At 45.6% G+C, this 24,331-nt stretch overlaps 1 protein-coding gene across 1 annotated transcript; it reads left to right on the forward strand.

The window, feature by feature from the left end:
* Positions 1 to 4,624: 4,624 nt before the first annotated feature.
* On the forward strand, positions 4,625 to 9,099 carry SKIDA1 (SKI/DACH domain containing 1). The gene has a single exon (XM_032243926.1). It carries the CDS (start codon positions 4,712 to 4,714, stop codon positions 7,436 to 7,438), a length of 2,727 nt encoding a protein of 908 aa, XP_032099817.1. The 5' UTR covers positions 4,625 to 4,711; the 3' UTR covers positions 7,439 to 9,099.
* The last annotated feature ends 15,232 nt before the right edge of the window (positions 9,100 to 24,331 follow it).

A 24,331-nucleotide genomic window follows, 5' to 3' on the forward strand; every position in this document is an offset into this window, starting at 1 on the left:
CCATATGAGACTTTATTATTATTTGAGACTTTATCTTGTGAGTATTATAGTTACTTTTAGTTAACAGCACAAGGGGCTTCTTTTATTCTTTTAACCAGCATACTTACATTGTTGAGGCCTTTGTGATGTTCCTTACTCTTTTCTGTCTGAATTCACTTTGAACAAAATGTGCCCAGCAATCACTAAAACAAATGTATATGGTGAAGAGTTGGGGCGGGAGGCGGGGAGTGATCCTCATTTAAATTATGTATGTATGGGTGAAAGCTTGGAAGGAAAAGGATTATTTTAATGCTCTTCAATACTTTAATTATATGACAGTTGTAGTGTAGAAATGCAAAAGTACTCTTAGGTTTTCCTTCAGGTTTTCAAAAGAACTTTCCCCATTAGTAAACTACTCCTGCAAATTGCTATTGCATTTCCCAGCTAACCATTTAAAAGACTGTAAATGCCGTGTGCATTACTTCGCTCCAGAGGAAAGAGGTCAGACTGAATTGCAATGGTATTTAAACATAAAATACAGTGAAAATAAATCAAAATAGAGCATCTGAAGGTAAATCTAGCACGTTCATATGGGATAAGCAAAGACAAATATGTTCATATTTTCATGGCCCTTCCCTTTAAAAACTGAAAGTGCTGATTTTTTACAATAAATGCAGAAGTAAGTGGACATTAGGAATATATTTCAATCTGTATTGGCTACAGAGTATTTTCCTTTTGCAAGCAGCTTTGTTTTCAAAGCTAAAGCACTTTTTACAATAGTGTGTAGATTAGGTATTCCTCACTGAGTAAATAATCACATTTAATTAACAAACTCAATGCATATCATACATGTGCCTAAATTCACAATAATTCCCTGGACCCACAGAGAAGAATAAATACATAAATGTTAATTTGGACATATCTATCTACATATGTACATGCATTTGAGAAACACAGAAGTTGATGTATCTTTTCTTAAAAAATAATTTGAATACAGTCCATCATCTGAATTGGGTTCATCTTTGATTGTAGAGGCAAATGACATGGTCAACAAATTTATCAAAGAAACCCCCTGGCTTTTGAAGAATAGTACTTTATACATCTGGATCTGCACATCAGGCAAAGTAAGTAAATTATTGCATAACTTTAAGCATAATTGATAACAGACACCTTTAATTTTTCATCCCCATTCTTTTGGCCAGCTTTCGCATTAATAATCTAAGCCATAAATGTTGGTAGCTATTGATCGAAATCCCCGGTGTGCATGCAAATCCATCTTAAAGTCCCCTGCCTTTCATGTGTGAGCGCTCAGGGGCCTCTGCTAGATCTTTTTATCGGGATCGACCCCCAATGTGCCTGGAGAAGACCCCGGATATGCAACGTGTGCTGATGGCCACAAGAAAGCTGTCACATTGTGTGTGTGTGTGTGTGTGTGTGTGTGTGTGCGCACACACACGACCAAGAGTGCTGGATCCTAACACACACATACACACAAGGATGGGGAAGTTAAAGGAACAAAAGAATGTATTAGACAAGAAGAAAGATGTGTAGTAGGAGTATTAAAAATGTATAAGTGTAAAGGTGTCTGAGTGCACATATAGAGATACTTGCACAGAGTCTATATAGACACATTTCTCAAATCCCCTAGCCTTTATTTTTCTCTATTTGACCTAACAGATTATGCCTTTAGTTTAAAAATATATATACTTAATATGCTACTAGTTTTCAAAACAACCTAAATTGCCAATATTTTAAAGATGGAAAGAGAAGAAGAGAGAGGAAAAGAAGGTAGTTTTGAAATGGCCACTAAATCATGTTGCTATGTGTAGGAGAACTAGGGGGGAGGGAGAGAGAGAGAGAGAGAGAGAGGGAGAGAGCGAGAAAATCTAAACGGGAAAGGAGAGAAAAAAAAACTACCTGGCCAAAAAAAAAAAAAAAAAAAAAGGATGCTCTAGCCAACCTTTTGTACCGTCTTCTCAAAGGCTTTCTGAGTTTACTATTTCTTGGCTGACTCTTTGGTCTAAATCTTAAAGCTGGGGGAGGGGAATGGGCGGGGGTGGGGGTGGGGGTGGGAGGGAGAGGGCTGGCAGTACTATATAAGTGCATCAGAAGGAATTTTAAAACGACATTATTGTCGCTGGCAATAGAAAGACTCTGGTCATTTTACTTTTAAAAACAAACACCAGCATCTGCTTTTCCTGGAAACTTCGCTTTCTGCTTAAACCTTGTGCATTTTGTCTCCGGTGAAAGTGAAAGAGAAAAACGCGGTGTAATAGATCCAGATGCGAAAGAAAGCCAACTCGGTGGATGGTATTAGCTGTGACGAGGCATTGTTCATTGCTGCCTCTTGGTTACGTTTAAAGCCTGAAATATCACGAGATCCATTCAATGATCCTACTCTCTCATTCAAGGGACAAAAATGTAATTTGCTGTAGCTCTGATTTCTTGGATGGAAATGCTAGCCTTTGATTTCAAAGGCAAGAACTAGACATCGCGGTTTGTACACACATTGATTAAGTTGAAGAGCGGCGATTACATCTGTGCTGAGTGCAACAGTAGTTCAGGGGCTGACTTTTCAAATCCCAACCTCCTGAGTTACAGACTCTCTTAAATAGACTTCCTTAATTTCCGGATGCACTTCTTGAAATTCCCAATTCTCTTCAAAATTCCTGGGAAATTACAAAGGAGATGAGGGTGGGGGTGGGGAATCATGGTCGAGATTTCATCTTGTCAAGCAAACTACCTTTTTGTATGTCTGATTCATCTGTTTTTATCTTTCTGTTTTCTTTTTTGAGCCATACCTGCTCCTGCCAGCCAGACCAGAGCAGGGGAAGCTGGAACTTTTGATTGTGAAGAAATAAATTATTGTATAATTTTTTTTCTTGCAGGCTCAGAAATATCCGTTTATTCTTTTAATCACACGGATGTGTCTATTTTTGGAGGAACAAGGAAATACATAAATGCCTGGATTGCATTTATGTCGTAGTTGCAAACACCGAACAGTTAAGAAGATTTTGCCGAATTTTGCAAAGCAGCCAAGGAGCCGCCTTGGGATCGTGGTAATGCGACTGGGAGGACCCTTGTTCTCATTTGACAATATTTTGGATATCCTTGAAAACGACACCAAAATATGTCTTAATTTGACTAAGAAGAGGTTAAATCACATTGATATTCATCCAAAGTGATTTTGTTAAAGCAGATGCTTGGCTTTGATGGAAAAACTGGGAGTTGTGGAAGATTCACCTAAACTACTAACCCAAAACATCACAAACCACTGAAACAGTCTACATCGTACATCAGCACTTTCTTTTCATCGTTATTACGTAAAACCTCTGGAAGCACCTTGGGCGTTTGACATTTTCTTTTCTTTGCTGCAGAAGGAAGCAGTCTGCTCCCTGGAATTCTGACCTGTGGTGAACAGGACCCTGGTAAAGGCTTTGCTGGAGACTCTTGCACGATCCTGCCTCCAATCCAGCACTGTTAATTGTGGAAAAGTGTACACATTTCTGGCTTATCTATGCTTTGTTATGGGTCTGACGTGAAACTACCTCCTCCCCACCCCACCCCCCAGCAGAGAACCGAAATCCAGTTGAATTGTTACAGTGTTTCGGAGCTGGAACCTTGAACTGCTTCCTTGGTCAAATAACTTTGTTTCTGGTTGTAAAAAGGCATTTCAGGGGGAAAAAAAGGAAAATCGAGAGAAATTCCAAACGTAAGTCCATACTGGGGTGGTTCACGGGGCGGGTTTAACTTTGGAGCTCCCAGCCGATCTCCTTCCCCACTCCTGTAAGGGAAATACCAGGCTATTCTGCACATTTTCGCTTAAGCTCCATTTTCCAAAAGGAAAAGGGGGTGGGGTATATCTCTTTCGGCTTGATAATGTTTTTTAAATGCTTTTCTTCGAAATGATAATAGCTGTATCGGTAAAATGCAAATAAAGGAAAAAATAGGCAGTATTTCTTTAAAGGCGAATATACGGTGCCGGTTTTTTTTTTTTTTTTTTTTTTTTTTTTTTTTTTCCTTAGCCATACACACACTGCTTCTGATGAAGTCTGTGAGTCAGGCTGTTTCTGAGCTCCGATAGTTTAATGGAAAGATTTATATACCGACTGTATTATTTACTTTGGGAGGGGAGGTGGCAGTATAAGGGTATGCTAATTAGTGGGAGATTTTGGGGGGAAGGGGTGGAATATCAATTTTTATTGCATCACCTGTCAGGAGTGTCCAATCAGCGCTGGCTTTAGAGGAATTAATTGATGAAGGTGTCTCCGGACGAGCTCACTTCACTCTGTCATTTTATTTGTAGCTAAAGCAGCGGCGGGAATAGCAGCTGCATTTCTTTTCTCTTTCTCCCTTCACATTCCATTATCATAGTGCTCCAGTGGAGAAGGAAGGAACAGAGGGGCCCAGGTACTGATCTGCATCGGGACTTAGACCAAAACACTGGCAGATCAGAAACCGGATGTTTTTTTCCCTCTTTTTTAAAAAAACGAAAACAAACAAACAAAAAAAGCAAGAATCAAGTCAGTGTAATTTCATGGGGTTTTCCCCCCTCAATAATTTCGCCTAGAGTTTGGCACTTCCTTCACCGGGAATAACAGTCTTTGTTATTTTATTAGCAGGATGCCTTGAGACACACGCAGCATCTGGCGGAGGATTAACATACATACATGTGTATGTACGCGTCACGTATATATTTACTGCAAATGGTGGGGATCATTTAGTGCCCGAGATGGGAGACCTGAAGTCAGGTTTTGAAGAGGTGGATGGCGTGAGGCTCGGCTACCTCATCATTAAAGGGAAGCAAATGTTTGCCCTCTCCCAAGTCTTCACGGATCTGCTGAAAAACATCCCGAGGACGACCGTGCACAAGCGCATGGATCATCTGAAAGTGAAGAAGCACCACTGCGATCTGGAAGAGTTGAGGAAACTCAAGGCAATCAACAGCATCGCCTTCCACGCCGCCAAATGCACGCTCATCTCCCGGGAAGACGTGGAAGCGCTCTACACCTCCTGCAAAACCGAGCGCGTCCTCAAGACCAAGCGCAGGCGGGTCGGTCGGGCCCTGGCCACAAAGGCGCCGCCGCCAGAGCGCGCCGCCGCCGCGGCCAGTCCCCGCCCGGGTTTTTGGAAGGACAAGCACCAACTTTGGCGGGGCCTGAGCGGAGCCGCGCGGCCCCTGCCAATCAGCGCGCAGTCCCAGCGCCCGGGCGCCGCCGCCGCGCGCCCAGCCGCCCATCTACCTCAGATTTTTAGCAAATACCCCAGCTCGCACTACCCGGAGATCGTGCGCTCGCCGTGCAAACCCCCTCTAAACTATGAAACTGCCCCGCTCCAGGGAAACTACGTCGCCTTCCCCTCGGACTCGGCTTATTTTCGGAGCCTGCTGTGCAGCAAGCACCCGGCCGCCGCCGCCGCCGCCGCCGCCGCCGCCGCTGCCGCTGCCGCCGCCGCCGCCGCCGCCTACTACCAGGCATCGGCGGCCGGGCCCCAGCCCAAGGCGGCGGCTGGCGCTGGAGGCCCGGGGAACCTGAGCTACCGCTGCAAGCGCAAGCGCGGCGGCGCCAAGGAATGCCTGCTCGCGCCCCACGCCGGCGCGCGGCGCCTGCTGCTGCTACCCAGGTCCTACAAAGCCAAGGCGGCCGCGGCGGCGGCGGCGGCGGCGGCGGCAGCGGCGGCGGCCGCCGGGGCCACTTGCCTGGAGAGGTTTCATCTGGTCAACGGCTTCTGCCCCCCTCCGCACCACCACCACCACCACCACCATCACCACCACCACCACCACCACCGGGCCCAGCCGCCGCAGCAGAGTCACCACCCCCCTCACCACCGTCGGCCGCAGCCCCATCTGGGCAGCTTTCCCGAGAGTTGCAGCAGCGACTCCGAGTCCAGCTCCTACTCGGACCACGCGGCCAACGACTCGGATTTTGGCTCCAGTTTGTCCAGCTCCAGTAACTCTCTGTCCTCGGAAGAAGAGGAGGAGGAGGGAGAAGAGGAGGAGGAGGAAGAGGAGGAGGAGGAGGGGGGCAGCGGGGCCTCGGATTCCAGTGAAGTCAGCTCGGAGGAGGAGGACTCGTCCACGGAGTCGGACTCCAGCTCCGGCTCCAGCCAAGTGTCAGTGCAGAGCATCCGATTCAGGCGCACCAGCTTCTGCAAGCCTCCCAGCGTGCAGGCGCAGGCCAACTTCTTGTACCATCTGGCCTCCGCCGCCGCTGCAACCAAACCCGCTGCTTTCGAGGATGCCGGCAGACTTCCCGACCTCAAGAGTAGTGTCAAAGCGGAGTCGCCGGAGGAGTGGAATCTACAGAGCTGGGCCCCCAAAGCCTCTCCGGTGTACTGCCCGGCCAGCTTGGGGAGTTGTTTCGCAGAGATAAGGAACGATAGGGTATCTGAGATTACATTCCCACACTCTGAAATTTCCAGTACTGTAAAGAGAACTGACCTGACAATTAACTGCCTGGCAGAGGGGGCCTCTTCACCTAGCCCAAAGACAAACAATGCATTTCCACAACAAAGAATACTCCGAGAGGCTAGGAAATGTCTACCAGCAACTCCTACTACACACTGTGCAGATAACAACACAATAGCTGCTAGGTTCTTAAATGATGATTCTTCAGGAGCAGAAGCAAATTCAGAAAAAGATTCCAAAATCTCTCATTGTCCTGAATTTGCTACGGATTTGCCCTCTTCGCAAACTGATCCTGAAGTGAACGCTGCAGCAGCAGCAACTAAAGCCGAGAATCCCTGCACTGACACAGGCGACAAGACATTGCCGTTTCTGCACAATATTAAAATCAAAGTAGAAGACAGTAGTGCTAATGAAGAATATGAACCTCACCTTTTTACAAATAAGCTAAAGTGCGAGTGCAATGATACAAAGGGTGAGTTTTACAGTGTGACTGAGAGTAAAGAGGAGGACGCCTTGTTAACCACAGCCAAGGAAGGTTTTGCATGCCCTGAAAAAGAAACTCCTTCCTTAAATCCACTGGCTCAGAGTCAGGGCCTTTCATGCACTTTAGGTTCTCCAAAACCTGAGGATGGGGAATATAAATTTGGTGCCAGGGTGAGAAAAAATTACCGGACACTAGTACTGGGAAAGCGACCTGTCCTTCAGACACCTCCAGTCAAACCAAATTTGAAATCAGCTAGAAGCCCTCGTCCTACAGGTAAAACTGAGACACATGAAGGAACACTGGATGATTTTACAGTTATAAACAGACGCAAAAAGGTAGCCAGCAATGTAGCATCAGCAGTGAAAAGGCCATTTAATTTCATGGCAAATTTTCCTTGTCCACCATCACTCATTATTGGGAGAGATGGGGATTTGTGGCCGGCATATTCCTTAAACACCACTAAGGATTCTCAAACTCCTCACAAGGCCCATCCTATATGGAAATGGCAGCTGGGCGGTTCTGCAATACCTCTTCCACCTAGTCACAAATTCAGGAAATTTAATTCATAAAAATGCTTTGGAAGATATTTTCTTGAACCATATTACCTTCCTTTTGTTGTAAACTGCACAGGATGGTTTGTACAAGTCCATTAATGTGTTACACCCCCTTTGGAGTCCTGGTTTATCGCATTTTGAAGACAGAAATCGGATTACTTTTTTTCCGTTGCGGGTTTTTTTTTTTTTTTTTTTTTTTTTTTGGGGTGGGGGGGGGGGGGGGTGGGAGAAGGGTTGGTTTACATTCCACAGACTACTTCAGGCTAAAGACTCAAGTAAAACTCAGTTATTACGGTAGAGCTGGAACACTTTACTGTTTCAATGCTAATAATGCACCTGGTACCTCAATTCAACTGCTACAAATAAATGTCAAAAGGTTGAATAATAAATATTACAATGAGCCATTAAGTTTATGCACTAGATTTCAGAGCTGAAAGTGTAACTGTTAATTCAGAGAAAGTTTGCTAGGTTACATGGTTACACAGTGAGGTGAGGTGAGGTGGCAAGAAGTTTCTGTGAGCCCAAAATTTTATTTTCTGGAGCTCTTGTTTGTGGGATATCTTTTACTTTTGACTCCCCTCATTCCCTCTCCAAGAGTAGTTGCACTTAACTTTTTTTTTTTTTTTTTTTTTTTTTTTTGAGTGGAAGGATTGGGGTGTGAGTCCTGATTAAATACTGGTAAAAGCTGCCTCATGCATACTGAGTAAAATAAATATGGAATTATATTTTTTTTGTAAAGGGAGTGATTTTACTTTTTTAAAGCCACTCCTTGCAATTGAAAAAGTCCTTTTTGTGTTCTCACCCAAAGGTTTTAAATAAGGTGACTCTTACTGTTGTCCTGCTTATCTTGTGGTCTGAACATGACTCTTCAAACTCCCATAACAATTGAAATATTTTTTCTTTTTCTTTTTCTTTTTTGAGACGGAGTTTCACTCTTGTTGCCCAGGCTGGAGTGCAATGTTGAAATCTCGGCTCACTGTAACCTCCACCTCCCGGGTTCAAACAATTTCTCCTGCCTCAGCCTCCCGAGTAGCTGGGATTACAGGCGTGCACCACCATGACCGGCTAATTTTTGTATTTTTAGTAGAGACAGGGTTTTGCCATGTCGACTAGGCTGGTCTCAAACTCCTGACCTCAGGTGATCCCCGCCCCCACCCCCCATCCCCGCCTCAGCCTCCCAAAGTTCTGGGATTACAGGTGTGAGCCACCAGGCCCGGCCTGAAATAGTTCTCTTAATAGCAGGGTATTTTATGGTCAAACTCTTGATAGTGACGAAGCAGTAAATACAACCAAGAAAAAGAAAATGGGGGTCAGAGTTGCAATACCCTAAATGAAAAATAACAGTTTTTTCAGGGCTTTTTGGTACCAGAACTCAGGCACTTGGATTTTATTACCTTATACTTTTTCTGCATCTCTCTAAAACTTTTGTTTTCGGACCATCCTGTGTATAGAGCAGGAGAGTTTCTACTGCAAGTGACAATCAGAGGTGACTATCTATATTTGCACTTAAAATCAAAGTAGTTCAACATGCAAATACTAGGGTCTAGCCCTTGGTAAGGGCCATGCTGGTGTACTGTGTTGTGTTGATGGAAGCAGTAAATCAAAATTATGGAAATTTGCACTGTTGAAAAGCATGCTTTAGCTTTATTTTCAATTAAAAACACTGTTTAAAATTCCTGGTTCCATACATTTCTACTTATTCCAGATTGAAGAACGGTTAACAGGATTGAATGGTTTTGTTGACATTTTCACTTGTAATGTTTTTGCCTGAAAGAAATGCATTTACTGGGTGTAGTGTTTTGTTGTAATACTATGTGATGAGGCCAGTCAGGTTCTGTTTAAAACACTGGTGGATTTCTTTCTAAGTAACAACAAAACTTCATAAACTTGCTACAAATCAAGTAGGAAAAACTTCAGGCTTAAGAAAGTGAATCAGAGATCAGTGATTATTTTAATGAAAGTTGAATCTAATAATTTCTGGTCGACCTCTTTTAGCCTGACAAATTATGTATCTCAGATCCTTGCCATCTTGAATCTAAGAAGGTGCATCTATAGTTCATAAATCACAAAGCAAAACAAAACACCAATGAAATGTTTACTGTGTGAATTTAAGTCACTATTTCTCATGGAAATTCAGTCTGTTGTTTTTGTTTTTCCTTAACCTTTTAGCTCCTATTCCCTTTGAAATTTTCCTTTTGTCTATAAATGTTTCAGATACATCTGGATGGTCTCAGCCCCTAACTGCTAAATGTGCTCTGTGGTTTTCCTCTTATTGTAAAGGACTGAGGCTGAGAATACCTGCATCCAAATACATTTGGATGGAGTAAACAGATGCTTTCAACTGCCTTCCTTCCTTTCCTTCTTGAATGTTGCCATACCAGATGTAGGTTCACTGGATTCTTTTTTATTGGAATGGTAGATATGGTCAAAGTAAAAATCTGGGGATGGTATCCTTGAATTCTTGTTTGTATGTAATTCCAAAGACCAGTCCATGTTACAGTTAATGCCCAGAAAGCTGAACAATTGGCTTCATAGTCTGAGTTATTCCCTCTTTGGAGGCAATATAGAATTTAGCTGCAATAAGTTGTCCTGAAAAATCAATCTGTAATAGGTGTGACATACACATTGGAAGTCTGTAATTTTTACTCTTTTATTACTTCTAAGTTAAGGAAGTTCAAAGTATGGTGACTACTATATGAAGACTAGTACTTCTCTTGTTGGCTAAAGACTAATTGTTCCTAAATTATAAAGTGAGAATATATAGTTGAAGTCTGCAGATCTTGGGTGTGGAGGGACTGTAAGATGGAATAAGCACAATTTAAAACGAATATACCCTATGGAATTTCTGACATAAAATATTGGCCTCCAGCTTTGACACTTAGTCTCTACCCCTCAGAGATTCAATAGTTTCAGTTTATAGGAGCTGGAGAATGAACAGCAAGGAGGCCGAAGCATTCCAAAATGATGCCATCAAAAGGAGAGAAATTAAATAGTCAACACAAATTTCATCCCACAGTACTACTACAAGCCAGCCAACCACAGCAAAACCTGAGTTGGGGCTTCTGTAAGGAAAGTGTACCAAATAGTATGCAGTAACTTGCAAATACAAGGTATTCTTTCAATTCCTGCTAGCCTCTTAGTTGTTCCCCATTCTGCTATGGGAATTATTCTCAGTATTATTTATATTATTTTGGTTGTTTCATGATTAATGACAATATCTAGACTTTCCTAAGCTGCTATAAATGTCTCATTTGTTCAGAAAGTTAAGCCTTATTGAGAGAAAAACAAAAGTTACCTCCATTGATAGATTACATTTTTACATTTAGATGTTTTCAGAGCATAGAATTGAAAAAAAAAAAAAAAAAAGCAAGCACTATATGGCTCCAGGGTGACTGATTCCTGTGTCTAAAGCCCAACATTTAGAGACATGAGGAAAAAAGCAGGAAAAGGCTCTTTTTCTAACTTTTTGGGTTAACAAACTTATTTTTGGTCTCCTGTAAAAGTAATTTCCTGATAAGACTGTGAAATGAAAATTTATTTTTTAAGAGGTGTATGTACTCTGTCTTCCACAGTCAGGTTATCTGCCTTTAAATAGAAAACGCAGCTTGCTCTTTTTCAACTATTTACTTTTTAAAGTGGGTGTTCTTTTCTACTGGCTTACTTGATTACAGTGGAGTAATCTCAATAATGGTTGTTTATTTGAAAATCAACAAGGAGCCACCACTAAACAACAATAACACAAACTACATGGGCTGGTGTTGGATTTTTATCTTTTATGTGTCTGGGTGACTTTCAATGGTCTAGAAATTCCTCAAAGTTCTAATCAACAAGAATTGGGAGTTTCTGCTGAAATGAAAATGACAGTTTTGTTTGCATGCAGGAAGAGGTGTAGAAACTAATTCCTCAAAAGCATTTTTTTTTCTTTCAAAGACAACAAAAACAAAAATCCTTCATGGTAAAGTTTTTTTTTTTTTTTTTTTTTTTTTTTTCCCCTTTTTTAAATAAAGCATTAGCATCTACAAAATAAAGAAAATGTGGTGAGTTTTGCTTCACCTTGAAAATAACTTCCTGCTGGAAAGGATGTAAAAAGAAGGAGTTCCCAGAGCTAACTAGGAAAGGGGGGAAAAATGGTTCCCATCAACTAACCTCAGGAAATTGGCAAGGAGGAACAAGGCATCCACCTTAGCGAGTCCGCCCGGTCACCCCAGCCATTCCCAGGATTTTCCCCTTTCCTGTAAGGAAGAACTATTTTTGATGATAGCTTTGGTTTTGGTTTGCTCCCTAGGCCAAAGGGCATTTGCAAACTAGCCTGGGGGATGGGGACGTAACTAGGAGGGGGGGGAGGGCTGCATTTTACCTGTTTGGCAGGCCCTCTTTTGCAAAGAAAAAAAAAAGGTGGGGAGGGCTTAGGGGGGCCCAGCTATCATTCTTCGCCCATGCCCTGGGCCCCCGCTCCTCTCTCGCTCCTTTTCAAACTGTGGCGGCCTCACAAGCTCCTACTTTAAAAGGCCTGAGATGTTTTGCATGAAACCCTCACAATAGGGGTTGAGGGAATTGACAGTTTCAAAAACAAGGCGTTCAGTCCTTTCCAGCTGCCGGCCCCGCTCTCTCGCACCAACTCCTCGTTCCTCTCTGCTGGTGGCGTCCTCCGGGGCGCGCGGCCGCCTCCACCCCGCCAGCCCGCGCTCCGGCCGGCCCACCCCGCCCCCAGGCTGTGTTTGTAAACAGCGGTCAGTGGCCGGGGGCTGCTGGCGCGGGCTTGGGGCCTGACGGGCTGGGAGGGAAGAATGGGGCCGGCCGTTGGTGCGATGGGCTGCGGGCGAAGGGCGTGCCTGGGGTCCTCGGGGGTTTTGGGGTCCGCTTCCCCCTCGCTTGCCTGTGGCCGCCAAGCTCTAGGGCGCACCGCGCTGAACCCAGGTCAGCTCCTGGCTCTCTGGCCAGGGCCACCACCACCAGAAAGATTTTTAAGTGCCGCCATTTTGCGTGGTGGCAAACAAATTTCTTTGTGACTTTTGTTTTCCCGCCCAGATCTTGCTGTCCTCTGAATGGGTGACGATGTCGATCCCCGGGACGGGCGGGAGGACCCGCGCCCCGGCACCTCCCGCGCAGCCTCTCGGCCCGGCGGCCTTGGAGCCAGGCCCGGCGGGAGCAGAAAGCGCAGGGCGCGCGGGGGCCAGCCCTCGGGGCCTGGAACGCCTCCCCTCACTTGGCGCTCCTTTTGTGTGTCCCGAAGTCATCGCCCACCCTGGCACACGCACACGCAGCCTCGCCGTTTCTCACCTTCCCAGGCCTCATCTCGGCTCCCCAGGCAAATGGGGCCCAGCTCTTCGCGTTGGGCGGAGGGCTGGCCAAGGCCTCCAAAAGGCGCGTGTGGATCGCCAGTGGCAAAGGGATGGGGTTTTCCCCTGGGCCAGCAAGGCGGCGAACGCCTTCTGGGAAGTGGCCCAAGACCAGAGGCCCTGCGGGGTGGGGAGGGCGCGGAGGGCGCAGGGCCGGGCGCAACTCCCACAGTGGGAGAAACGGGATGAGGCCTGGCAGCCTGGCTTTGGCGCGTGGTCCCTGTCCTTGGGAACCTCTCCGTGCATCTGCAAGGGGAATGATGGCCTGGAAACGGGAAACGTGAGACAGTGACCTGGAAAGCCACCTCGGCTGGGGAGGTTGGAGTGCAGCAATGCAAACAAAGCTGCTACCGGGGAAGAGGGGAAACAGAGGTGCACCGCAGCTAGGTCACAGGAAAGTGCAACAAGCTTGTTTCCCCGGGTGTTTAAAATGCAGCCCTAGTTGTAAAGCGTGTGAAATTACGCACTGGTCTCTTAAAGAGTGCCTAATTTATAGTAAATAGCAAGGTCTTTGTAAATGGCTTTATTATGTTGTTTCTTGTTAATTGTTGAGAAAATCCCCATTGTTGAGTGTGAAAGGCTTTATGAGCTAACCTGGTCCTCGGCGCAATCACAGGGCAGTAAATGGCCGCTCAGCCTCCAAGGCTCCGCGCGGGAGCCGTCGCCGGCCCAGAGTGCCGCGGGGACCTCTGGAGAAGGTGCCTCGGCCTGGGAAGAAAGTGGCCAGGCTTTCCAGGTTTTGATTAATGGGAAAGCGTGTTTGGAACTCGCAGGTCCCCAAAAGCAGCTGGCTGAGTGCGGCAGGGGGAACCCGGCGGGCCGGGGGGACCCCGGCCGAGAGGGCCGCGGGGAGGCAGAGGGGGGCTCGGGCTCCCCTCTCGGGTCACAGGCCGCGGGGTGTCGCGCCTAGGCCTGCGGGCCTGGGGCGCCGTCTGGAGCCGCGCTGCGGTGGGATTGGATCTTGGGCTTTGTCTCCAGTTCTCCAGACGCTTGGAACACGGGCTCGGGCCAGTTCGGCCAGGCCTGCGGGACCCACAAAAATCCCTGCCGGACCTGGAGACCGCAGGGTCTGCGGGGCAGAGCAGGCTCCAGAGACAGCTCCAGGCCCCAGCCCTGGCCTCTTGTCTTTTGTTTAAAGGGATCTTCATCTCTTTCCTCTTTCCCTCACCCCCTGTTTCTTTCCCCCCCCCCACTCTCTCTTTTTCTCCCTCTCTCTCCGTCTTATACACACACACTCCATGAGAAACTAAAATGGACTCGGAAGACAGGAGACATAAGAGGAAGGGGTGTTTGTTGAACAAGGAAAAAGAATGTCTTCTTTAAGATAAAATATTCCTATCTCTTTTTCCCATCTCCTCCAGTTCCCTTTCCAGCCAGCTGGGACCCGCGATGGGTATGGGTAAAACCAGGCAGGCGCTGGCTTCCTTGGATTAACTTTGAGGAGAGGACCCGTTGGGGTCCCGCAGGCCGGGAGAGGACGGGCGGAGAGCGCCTCCCCGGCCCTCGGCTCCGCGGCCTTTCCCGAGACTTAGGACCCGGTGGGTAGGGGGGAAAAGCAGCAGCCGCCTCTCAGCTCTGGCAGTGCAGTTAGAAGGAAGACAATTCCTTACTGAGCCTCCAAGGGTCGAAGAAAACCTGGGTTAGGTGGGCTGCATGTGAGGGTTTAGACATTAGCTAATGCAAATCACAAGGAAATGTTAATTCCAGTCGGAAAAGCCTATATTCAGCTATCTTCCTTCCCTTCTAAGATGGCCCTCTGCTTGCGCGCTAGCTCTCACCAAATTAGCTATTACGTGAAATCCCCTTGGGTTTAAGGCACTTGTTTCATGGATTCGCGTACAACCCATATTAACTATGCACTTTCTGCTATTCCTCTTGTGACTGTCCCTGCTTCTTCCTTCTTTGCGGAGAGTATGAGGCATTTTATTTTAGCCCAATCGATGCGTGCAAATACTGGGATAACACAACTAACACTTTTGCAATGGAGGCTGTTTTCAAAATTGAGTTTAGGGATCAATACTAAGTCGAAATGCTCCAAATTGCACGAATTCACCAAATTCAAGCCCTGGGCTTCCAAGCCCCTATCTTGACGGATTAACGCACTCTCAGATAGCTGTGCTTCCACCTCTCCTGCCTCTCAAAACAGGATGTTTTCGTCCAGTGTATTTGGCTTTCTCTAAAAAGCACTCGGGCTTGCTTGGAAAAACACGACCCCAAAACGTGGGGTGTGAAACCCTTGTCAATGGCTTCCGTACAGGTCTCCTCTCACATTTGCCTTGCGGACTGCCATCTCCCTTTCTTTATTTTCCTGGGACAGAAGAGCAGCACCTAGCCGTGCCATCTGGGGTGCTCCGTAAACGTTTCCTCAGCTGAATGCATGCTTTACTGGTCAGGGAGCAGCCCCATCCTGTGCCACTACTTGGCTCCCACGATGTCTTCTTCGCCCAGAGCTGAGCTGCTTGGATTGTAGCACAGCGAGCTCTCTATTCTTTTCCGGCTGCGGCCATGGCTGCCGAGCGACTGGTGCCTAACTGGGGGGAAGGGCAGTGGTTGTTCCCTTGTTGCAAGAAATGTTTAAGGCCAGAGGTGTGCGTGCGTGCGTGTGTGTGTGTGTGTGTGTGTGTGTGTGTGGCGGGGAGGGATTCCAAAAGAATCAGGAGAGCTTGCTGCTCACAGATGTGTGTGTGTATGGTCTAAAAAGAATATATGGGAAACAGCCCAAGTACCTAGGATGCTAGGGTGTCCCTAATTCCTTAATTCCTGCTGTGTGGATCTTCCTTCAGGGTAGATAACTGGAACCAGACAGAAAAAGGTGGAGAGATAGGAGCAGGCAGTCTAGAGGCCTTCCAGTAAGATGCAGTTATTCATCTAATCAGTGCCATCAACACGTTTGTGTTGGACCCTTTTTGCATGGAAAAAGCTCAGCAGTCAGTCGACTTAGACCCTAAAATATCACCAGGCTAGCAGAGGGCAGCTCTGTAAAGGCCTTCTCCAGCCCCAGTGCACCAAAGGAACAGAGGGAAAAGAAGAAAAGAGAAACCATTTGAGTGGCAGCTTGCCCTCCTCTTCCTCAAGCTACCAAAACAAACAAACAAACAAACCCAGAATTCTCCCAGAGGCTGGGACAAGCACATGTAGGGCACCAGAGTTTGAAATGGAATTTCTGTTGTTAGTGCTTGCCCTCTTTAAGATCAGTTTAAGTTAGCTCCAGGAAAAACACAATACTTGTGGTAAGTGATGAGCAGTAAAAAGGAAACAGTGTGGAAGAGAGGCTGGACTGAGCAGAGGCAGCTGACTTCCTCCCCCTTTCCTGTGAAAGTTAGATATATAAGAGATCTGAAGGCGACTCCTTGGTCAGTAGGCAGGGGTTTCAGTCTCTGCAAGGGCCTGGATTCTTGGATATTCAGGAATAAAGACACATTTTACATTCATTCTCTCATCTCTCTTTCTTTCTCCCCCCGCCCCACCTCCCTTGAAATGAATGCCCTGATTGTCAGTGGTGCAAATGTCTCAGATTAGTTTTCTTCCTCTACATTGGGTCTAAATATGCAGACCAGTGGCTGGTTAAGCTTTCAGATGTCTAGTTATCCTATCTATTCAAAATAAAACCTGCATGATATAGTGGGAATTGCCATGAACAGGTTTATTTACCTTTCTCCCCTTTTCCCTGTATCTTCTCTTTTCTCTCTCCTCTCTTTCTCTCAGTTTTTCCTCTTCTTCCCTTACCCCTACCCAACCCTTATACCCAGGTGAAGGCTATGTTGGGAAATACCCACATTTAATAATATTTGCTCCAGAAGTGGAAAGAGGGTAAGATCTGGACTTAAACCAATGCTGAGAAGCAGTGTGGGAGCCTGCAGTGATCCTGAGCTTCCTTGCTGGGGTGAGGGGCCAGGGCTTTCCAGCCTCCTGTCCTGCATGTGCTGAGCTATTCTGGTTAGGCTATAAAAAACAGCATGTATCTCAAGACCAGGAGAGCTGCACTCCATAAACACATGGCTATGGTTCTAACATGGAGCACATTGCCAGATGCAAATGTAAAGAGACGCTTTTAATTTTGTTCCCAGTGTTATACATCATGTGGCAAATTGGCCTTCAGGAAGCCAATTTTTATTTTTTCTGTTAATAATAAAGACTTTTTAAACAAACTTAAACATTTATGATTGAGAATTAAAAGGATGTACATCACTACTACCAGAATGTTTCTTATCTGATTTTAAAAAGAGAGGTGGGATTTTTTTTTTTCTTTCTTTCCTAAATAGGGAAGCTTTTTAAGTGGGAGAGCTTGGTTAACATTCAAATTGTTCAATTGTTTTGCTACTCAAGACTTCAAGAAAATAATACAACTATTTTAATTCTTGTGTTTTTTATCCTTCTACATCTTTATACACCATAAATTTAAAAGTAAATTATGAAATTAGCTACACACTGTGTCATTTTCTTTAAAGAAACTACCTCTGAAACATCTACTTTCCCTAGTATAGCCAACATTTATTATCTTATATATTTCAGTCTGTATTTGTAATTTAAGATCACTGTTAAACAGGAGAAAAACAACTTAGTTTGTAGAACTTAAGCGTGAATGAAATATAACTTATTTTATAGACTTAAAGAGGTTACTAGTATTTCTAAAATTTTGTCCTTCATGTGAGTCTCTAGCTGGTTTATCTGAGTAGGATCTGATCCTACCACACATGAGGGCACTACATGTAAGATCCTGACACAACAGAAGGATTTCTAGATGAATTGGAAGCATTCTGATTGTGAATTTCCTATCTTTTCCTGTTTTGAACCACTACTTTAGTGTATACTCCAAGACTGATTTTAACTGTGATCTCCTTCAAGAAAAAAAAAAAGTGCAAAAAAATAGCATTAACAAAAAGAGAAGGCCAGGCGCAGTGGCTCATGCTTGTAATCTCAGCATTTTGGGAGGCAGAGGTGGGTGGAACACTTGAGGTCAGGGGTTTGAGACCAGCATGTGCAATATGGTGAAACTCCATCTCTACTAAAAACAAAAAAGTTAGCCAGGCATGGTGGCAGGCACCTGTAATCCCAGCTACTCAGGAGGCTGAGGAGGCAGGAGCATTGATTGAACCCAGAAGGCAGAGGTTTCAGCGAGCCCAGATCGTGTCACTGCACTCCAGCCTTGGTGACAGAGGGACATTCTGTCTCAAGAACAAAAAGAAAAAAAAAAAAAAGGAAAAAGAGAAGCAGAATGTCTTTTATAAATTCTGTTAGGACCATTGATCCCAGTTACCGGCTATCATGTGAATGGAATCATTATGGCTGTTCCATTGACATGGTTTCTTCATTCAGGATCCTGGCCAAAGGAATAGCATGTCAATGTGTAAAATTCTAGCCAAAGATAAGCCATTACAATGGAAATCGTGATGTGCAAAGTCTCATTGAAGCCAATGAAATTGAGTGTAATATCCATACAGCATTCTCATCTGCTTGCTCCAGGATTTAGTATGCGGCTCTGCATTGAAATGAGATTATGCATATAAAATGCCAATATAGAATACACTGCCCAATAAAACATTAGAAAAGCAACTTACAGCCCATATACATGGGCTTTACTTAAATTTGAACTTCATGTGCAAAATAAACCACTGTGCCATCAGAACAGTAAATCTACAAAATGTCCTCACTGTGGTTTTTCATGCTTCTTTCTGCATGATTCCCTCAGCCCCGCTCCTATCCAAACACAGTTATTTTAAGGGCACTCTTCAAATCATCTAACAATTCCCAAAGGGTATTCCAGGAGTCTCTTAAAGTGTCTTTCTAAATTAAAAGGCTCCAAACAATTTAAGTGCATTTTTTAACCAAAAATATCAGAAAATATTTGGGCTTGCAAACCTATGGGTGTGTAACCAGAAGAAGGTATCAAAAGAGAAAACGCCCCCACTGTGGATTACAAGGTTATGGGACAGGTCACGAGGAAAGGGAAATAAAACTGAATGTTAGGTTGGGCTTGTAAATTATGCACCTTTCAGGGAAGGAGGTTTTACGGTGTCTTCACTGAAGGGTTTTTTTCCCATCCATTTTGCTATTAATTCTTAACTCTTGGTAGGCAGTTCTTTAATGAGGTTGTTTGTGGCAGGTTAATTTTCTCCAATCTACTGAGCTCCTCATTTTCCCTTTTAAGTGTACTGCTGCCTAGAGCTTTCAGCATTTTCCATACCAGAAGAAAACAGAATAAACATGAAATTGCCTGGCTGGGCTGAGAATTAAAGGCGTTGTATGGACAGATAAACAGAGGGCCTGGACAGATGGGAGTGGGAGGGTAGAAAGTAGGCTGAGTTGAGGGGATGTGGGAGAGAATTCAGTCTTAGGAGCAATGACCCTAGGAGTGTAATATATTAAATATTGCAGCGATCGATTTCAATACCCCAAGTGGACACGGGAATAAAAATTCACCAACGAGCTGAAGTGATTAGGAATGCTTTGTTGCGAGGGAAAAAATGTGATTTTCTCCAGATCCTTTTTGTTCAGGTTAGAAGAAGCCTAGACAATCCAAGTGTAAGCCCTGGACTCCCCATTTGGGATGTAACCCTAAAGGTTAGTCATATCTCAATGGTGCTTCTGCTTAGTGAAAAGATGAGCCTTTGTACCAAGGGGGATTAAATATCAACCACAATTATGGGCTGGTCACTCTAGGAGCTTTCCTCCCAAATCAGAGAAGAGTACATTTTGGAGAGGCTGCCTCTTTCCTGTGTATTAGTCTTTGTTTCAGCTTTGGGACAAAGCAGTTGCCTTTGCACAATTCTCCTTTCACTGAAATCCAGGGGAAAATGCACAATATGGTTTACAGAAGGTTGATTCACAATAGTGGGACATAAAAACAGCCTTTGGTGCTATGTAGGGGAGAATATTTTTGAAATGTCATCCTGGGGACAAAAGTATGAAACTGTGATCCATGCAGGGACAAATACCCACTACCACAGATGATTTTGTTAGTGATTTCAGAATTGGGTGAGATTTTCTGTTATTTATTTATTTATTTATTTATTTTTTACTGACTCTAGCTCTTAGACATTCATGCTATGAACTATGTTCTCTCAGTCCAGGAATCTGTTTAGGGATTTGGGGTAGTGACTGTGGAGGCTACTTGGAGCAGGGGGGATTGTTTTCAGTCACAGCCTAATGGGCAAAGCCTGGGCTCTTCACACTGGGGACACCAAGTCGGCTGCTAGGGACACACTGCTGGATGCCTGCATGCTGTGGCAGCAGCTCCTGCAGCTGCCTCCTCCTTCAATGTGGCTGCCACAAATCTGAGAAAGACATGCAGCATCATACAAAGGATTTCTCTAATGAGGATGAGTTCCTCGGAGTGACTGTGGGCTGTGGTTCTACTCCGGACTCTCTTTCCCTCTAACACCATCTTTTCCTACCTGTGATATCCTTCCTTATACACTAGCCTGGGGCTGGAGAAAGCAACAACCCCAACCCCCAATGCATACACACACAACTACTACTCTCTGATAACCCAGAAGCTGATTTCTATTTTACCCTGGTAGTCGATTGAGGATGGACTGGGTCAGGCTAGAATTTTAGAGTTGGGCAAAAGCAAACACATCTTTCTTTTTTTCTCTTTGTATATCTCTAAACCTCCTCCCTTCTCTGCCATGGTCTTCTAATCTCATCGCAATGATGAGTAGCTCCCACTTGGAGTTTGGTTGTAAGGACTAGATGTATTTCTCTAAGAGGATCTCCTTACCAGGGGATGGTCCAGGCAGGAGGAGGAACCCTAAGCCCATTTCTTGGGAATTTAATGTGGGCTGACCTTGGCTGGATGAAGGCTGAGATTGGTTATGCAACAGAGCACTTAGGTTTTCGCAGCTTGAATCCCCCTGGCTTTCTGTGGAGAGATGACTGGCTACAGGGAGGCTATTATGCCTTATAAAGCTATTTATCTTCCCAAAGCTAAAGGGCCCATTCCTGTCTTCAGGTTGGGGAGAAGGGTAGGTTGGGTCCAGTCAGGTGAAAGAGTAAAATATCACTCAAAAAAAGTTACTTTGAGAAAGTATTACTAGTTATTCGGGGTGGGGCAGGCAAAAAAAAAAAAAAAAAAAAGAAGAAGAAGAAGAAAAAGAAGAAGGAGAAAGTATTACTAGTTATCGAAACCAGTTATCTCTCTTTTAGAATGTGGGAAAGAGGGAGCTATGGGGCTGTTTGGATAAGAAAGGAATTCTTCCATTTTGTGCTGATCCCTTTGGCCATCTTTTATTCTGCATCTCTTCTGCTCCTCTTCCTCCCCCCATCATCCTCTTCCCTGCTTCTTCTCCCTTTCTTCCTCCTCTTCTTTATCTTAAATCATGTCAGAAGAACAAGCAGGTCGAAAGCACCAATGGGCTTACACTGTGAGGGCCTCTGCTGCAGCTGAAACAAGGCCTGGCTGTGTCTGGGCAGGTGGCACAGAGCACAGAGATTCTTGTTCTTGTGTGACCAAGGGATAATTTGGAGAGAAGGAATCTCCTGGGGGGAAGACATGTGGGTGGGGCCTCTCTGTCCCAGGTCACTGAGGCACAGTTTCTTCGCCCAGGGCCTAAGCCGAAGGACCCTGAAGGCCCGCCCTGGTGTAGGGTACCTGTTGCTGGAAGCCGTGTGGGGAGCCTCTGGCCCCCTGGCCTATTGTAAGTCTTGGGGTTAGGTCGGGCTCCCTCTGGGGCTGCTGGATTCACCTGTCATTACGCTCACTGCCCAGGGACCCTGACAAACCTCCACAATGTGGGGCTGAACAAGGGCACTTAAGGTTCACTGATCTGTGTGTAGAACTTTGCAAAACTGCAAATAAGCGAGAAAATTTGGCTATTCTTGTGACGGGAGATACAAGTTTGCACTTAACATGGAAGCATGAGAAAAAGAAGGGGGAAAAACCCTTCTGGCCCAAAGCCCCACTGTAATCTCCAGAACAATTTCATTTCCTCTGCAGCACCCTCGCTACCCTCGCCCAGGCCTCAGAAAGGTCAGGGGGAGAAGGAGCTTAAGAGCAGAGGTGGGGATGCAGAGGGGTGGCTAGGCCCTTGGCCAGGTCGCAGGTGAGGGCCGGCTGGATGATGCGCAGGGACAGGATGGAAGGGCGGGACGGGGGAGGGGCAGAACCACGGCTTTGGAAGGGTTTGGTGTTTTCTAGAGGGCTTTTTCTTAGGAATTTGCACGGCCTGCTCGGTGCGGCTTACTGGGGCTCTCCCCCGCCCCTGCTAGCAAAACAGGTCGCAGGGAGCTCAGGTTTCCACCGAAGCCTCGCACTGCCAGGCCGCGCTCTGCCGGCCTCTATCAACAGGCCTTTCCCGCTTGCTGAGAAAGGGAAAAGCGCGCGCCCCGGGACCTGCGGGCTGGGATCACCTCTGTGCCGAACGACTCCAGTCCTCCCGGGGAAGCCAAACTGCTCTCTAGCAGCTGCGTCAACCTCGCCCGGCTGCGCGGGCGGGAGAGCGTGTTTCTGGGAAGGGCTCCTGCAAGCTGCAGCCGAGATCCCCAGCGGTTGCGCGGCTGCCGGGAACCCGATGGTGGCAGAAAGAGGCAGGCCGCGGAAAGCTTTGCCTCTCCCCTCCAAAGGGGAACTTGGAACTTTTGAACCCTTTACTTTAAAGTGATTGATCATGCTCCACCAGAGAGCGACTCCACCCCCGCCCCCACCTCCTTCCCTTGTCACCTCGGCTCTAAGTGTGCGTGGAGGAAGCGCAGGGCGCGCGGGGTTGTGCATTTGGAGCTCTGTGCGGCCAACGCGAGCACCCAGAGCCTGAGCAGCTGTCGCGATTTCGGAGGAATCCCGATCTGAGCGCCCAGAACTGGGACGTCGGTGCGTGCCTCCTTGCCCACAGCCCTCTATGTGCAACACTCCAGCAACAGCTTTTCCCAGGAAATCCGTCCCTGCGCGCCTGCACCCTCCAAGGAAGTCCTCGCAGGAGCCGGGCTCCGCACTGGGAGGCTTCAGGGAACGGAGCACCGGGGCTCAAAGCCTCCACGAATTAAGCTGATTATTAATTTGGGCTGGTGGGAGCGAGTAACACGCTCGACGCCTTTGCCTTTGGGAATTGTCCGGGAGCTGGGACGGAGGCAGGAATGACCCTGGGTTGCGACTGGGAAATGCGACTTGCTGAGACTCCCGGAGGTATCTGAGAGGGCTGGGTAGAACTCCCGGGGCAAAGGTTGGCTCTTCCTCGCCCCCAAATAAATTCCTAGTTAACTAGTGTAGACTAAACACATTAATAGTATTAAGTGGTGAAAACAGACAGGGTTGAACGTGAGGGCATGTCAACTGGACCCAGACCGGGTCATATCTCTCCTCTGGTGACAAATCAGGGTGCTTCCAACACGAAAATAGAAATGTAACATTCAACTGGAAGAATTAATTTTTGACGGATTTACGGTATGATTTTCTTTCAAGCGGTATTCATTGGTTCTTTCCATCCACACTGCCGTCCAAAGACAGAAATATAAACAAGCACTTTCTGCTTTGCGGAAACCCCTTAACAGTATCTCCCAAAGAAAGATCAAGACACTTTGTGAATTTTCCCCAGATAATGCCTCATATTCCGAATGACTGATCAGAGAACTCTCGTATTGTTCAATAAAATGAGAGGAAGGCGAGTGACGTGGGAGTCGAACAATGGCATTTCTGAATCAGTTTGCTTGATTGACATTTGGGAGCTTCATGACCCCAGGGAATAGGACTCATTACGGTGAATACACCAAAACATCAACCAAGATTAGAACTCTAGATCCTGTTTTAATCCCATTTCAGTCCAAATTACAGTGGGAAAATATAAAATCCAAGTGGAGAGAATCACTCCGTTATGTATTGCCCTAAAGTTTTATTTGTACTAAGGGGGAAATAAAAGTGGAAACCCTATATACTTTCCAACACTTTAGATAGAGCACTGACAATTAAGGAAAATGCATGGATTTGGTAGCGGAGGTACTAAGAATATTTATGTGGTAGAAAACATTTCATACTTGGGAGACACTTTATTGGAAAAATAAGTAGGGAGTTTTTTTTGTATGTGTAAGAAAAATATCACAACCCTTTCCACTTAAAAAGCGAAGGTCATTTTGATGCCCCCAAATAGCTGATGCTAAGAAATAATTAGACGCCTTAAAGCTACTGTCTAAATTTCCATGATTGTTTGGAAGAACCCTCTCCAACGTGGGAGGGGAATTTGTTTTTTAATATCAAAAGCTGTGTTAGCATGTACATTTAACCCAGGAAATTGTGAGAACTGATCTTCAACTCAAGTTGGAAAAAGGGAACGTGTTTGAGCAAAGTCTATTTTTACCAACAGAAAAGTGTGAGATAAAGTGGACTGTGTGTTGGGTTGAGAATATAATCTATGGCAACTTCACCATACAAAATTTTCGATTATTCAATGGAACTCATCCTCAAATTTTAGAAATTTGAAAAATTAAAGTCTTAAGTACTGTGTGTTAAACTGAACCAAGAGCTCACAGAAACACAAAGCTGTGGTAAAATACGTTATAGTTATAGTCTCATATATTTAGTAGGCAAATTACAGCAAAAAAATATACTAGGAAGATATGAAATGGGGCAAATATGTTACGAATA

This window comes from Sapajus apella, unplaced genomic scaffold (assembly GCF_009761245.1).
Source record: "Sapajus apella isolate SASKATOON/1434 unplaced genomic scaffold, GSC_monkey_1.0 scaffold53, whole genome shotgun sequence".
Lineage (NCBI taxonomy): Eukaryota > Metazoa > Chordata > Mammalia > Primates > Cebidae > Sapajus > Sapajus apella.

What these genes read in the sequence shown, in the direction of transcription:
- SKIDA1 (XM_032243926.1), top strand. Translation starts at nt 4,712, where the DNA reads ATGGGAGACCTGAAGTCAGGTTTTGAAGAGGTGGATGGCGTGAGGCTC.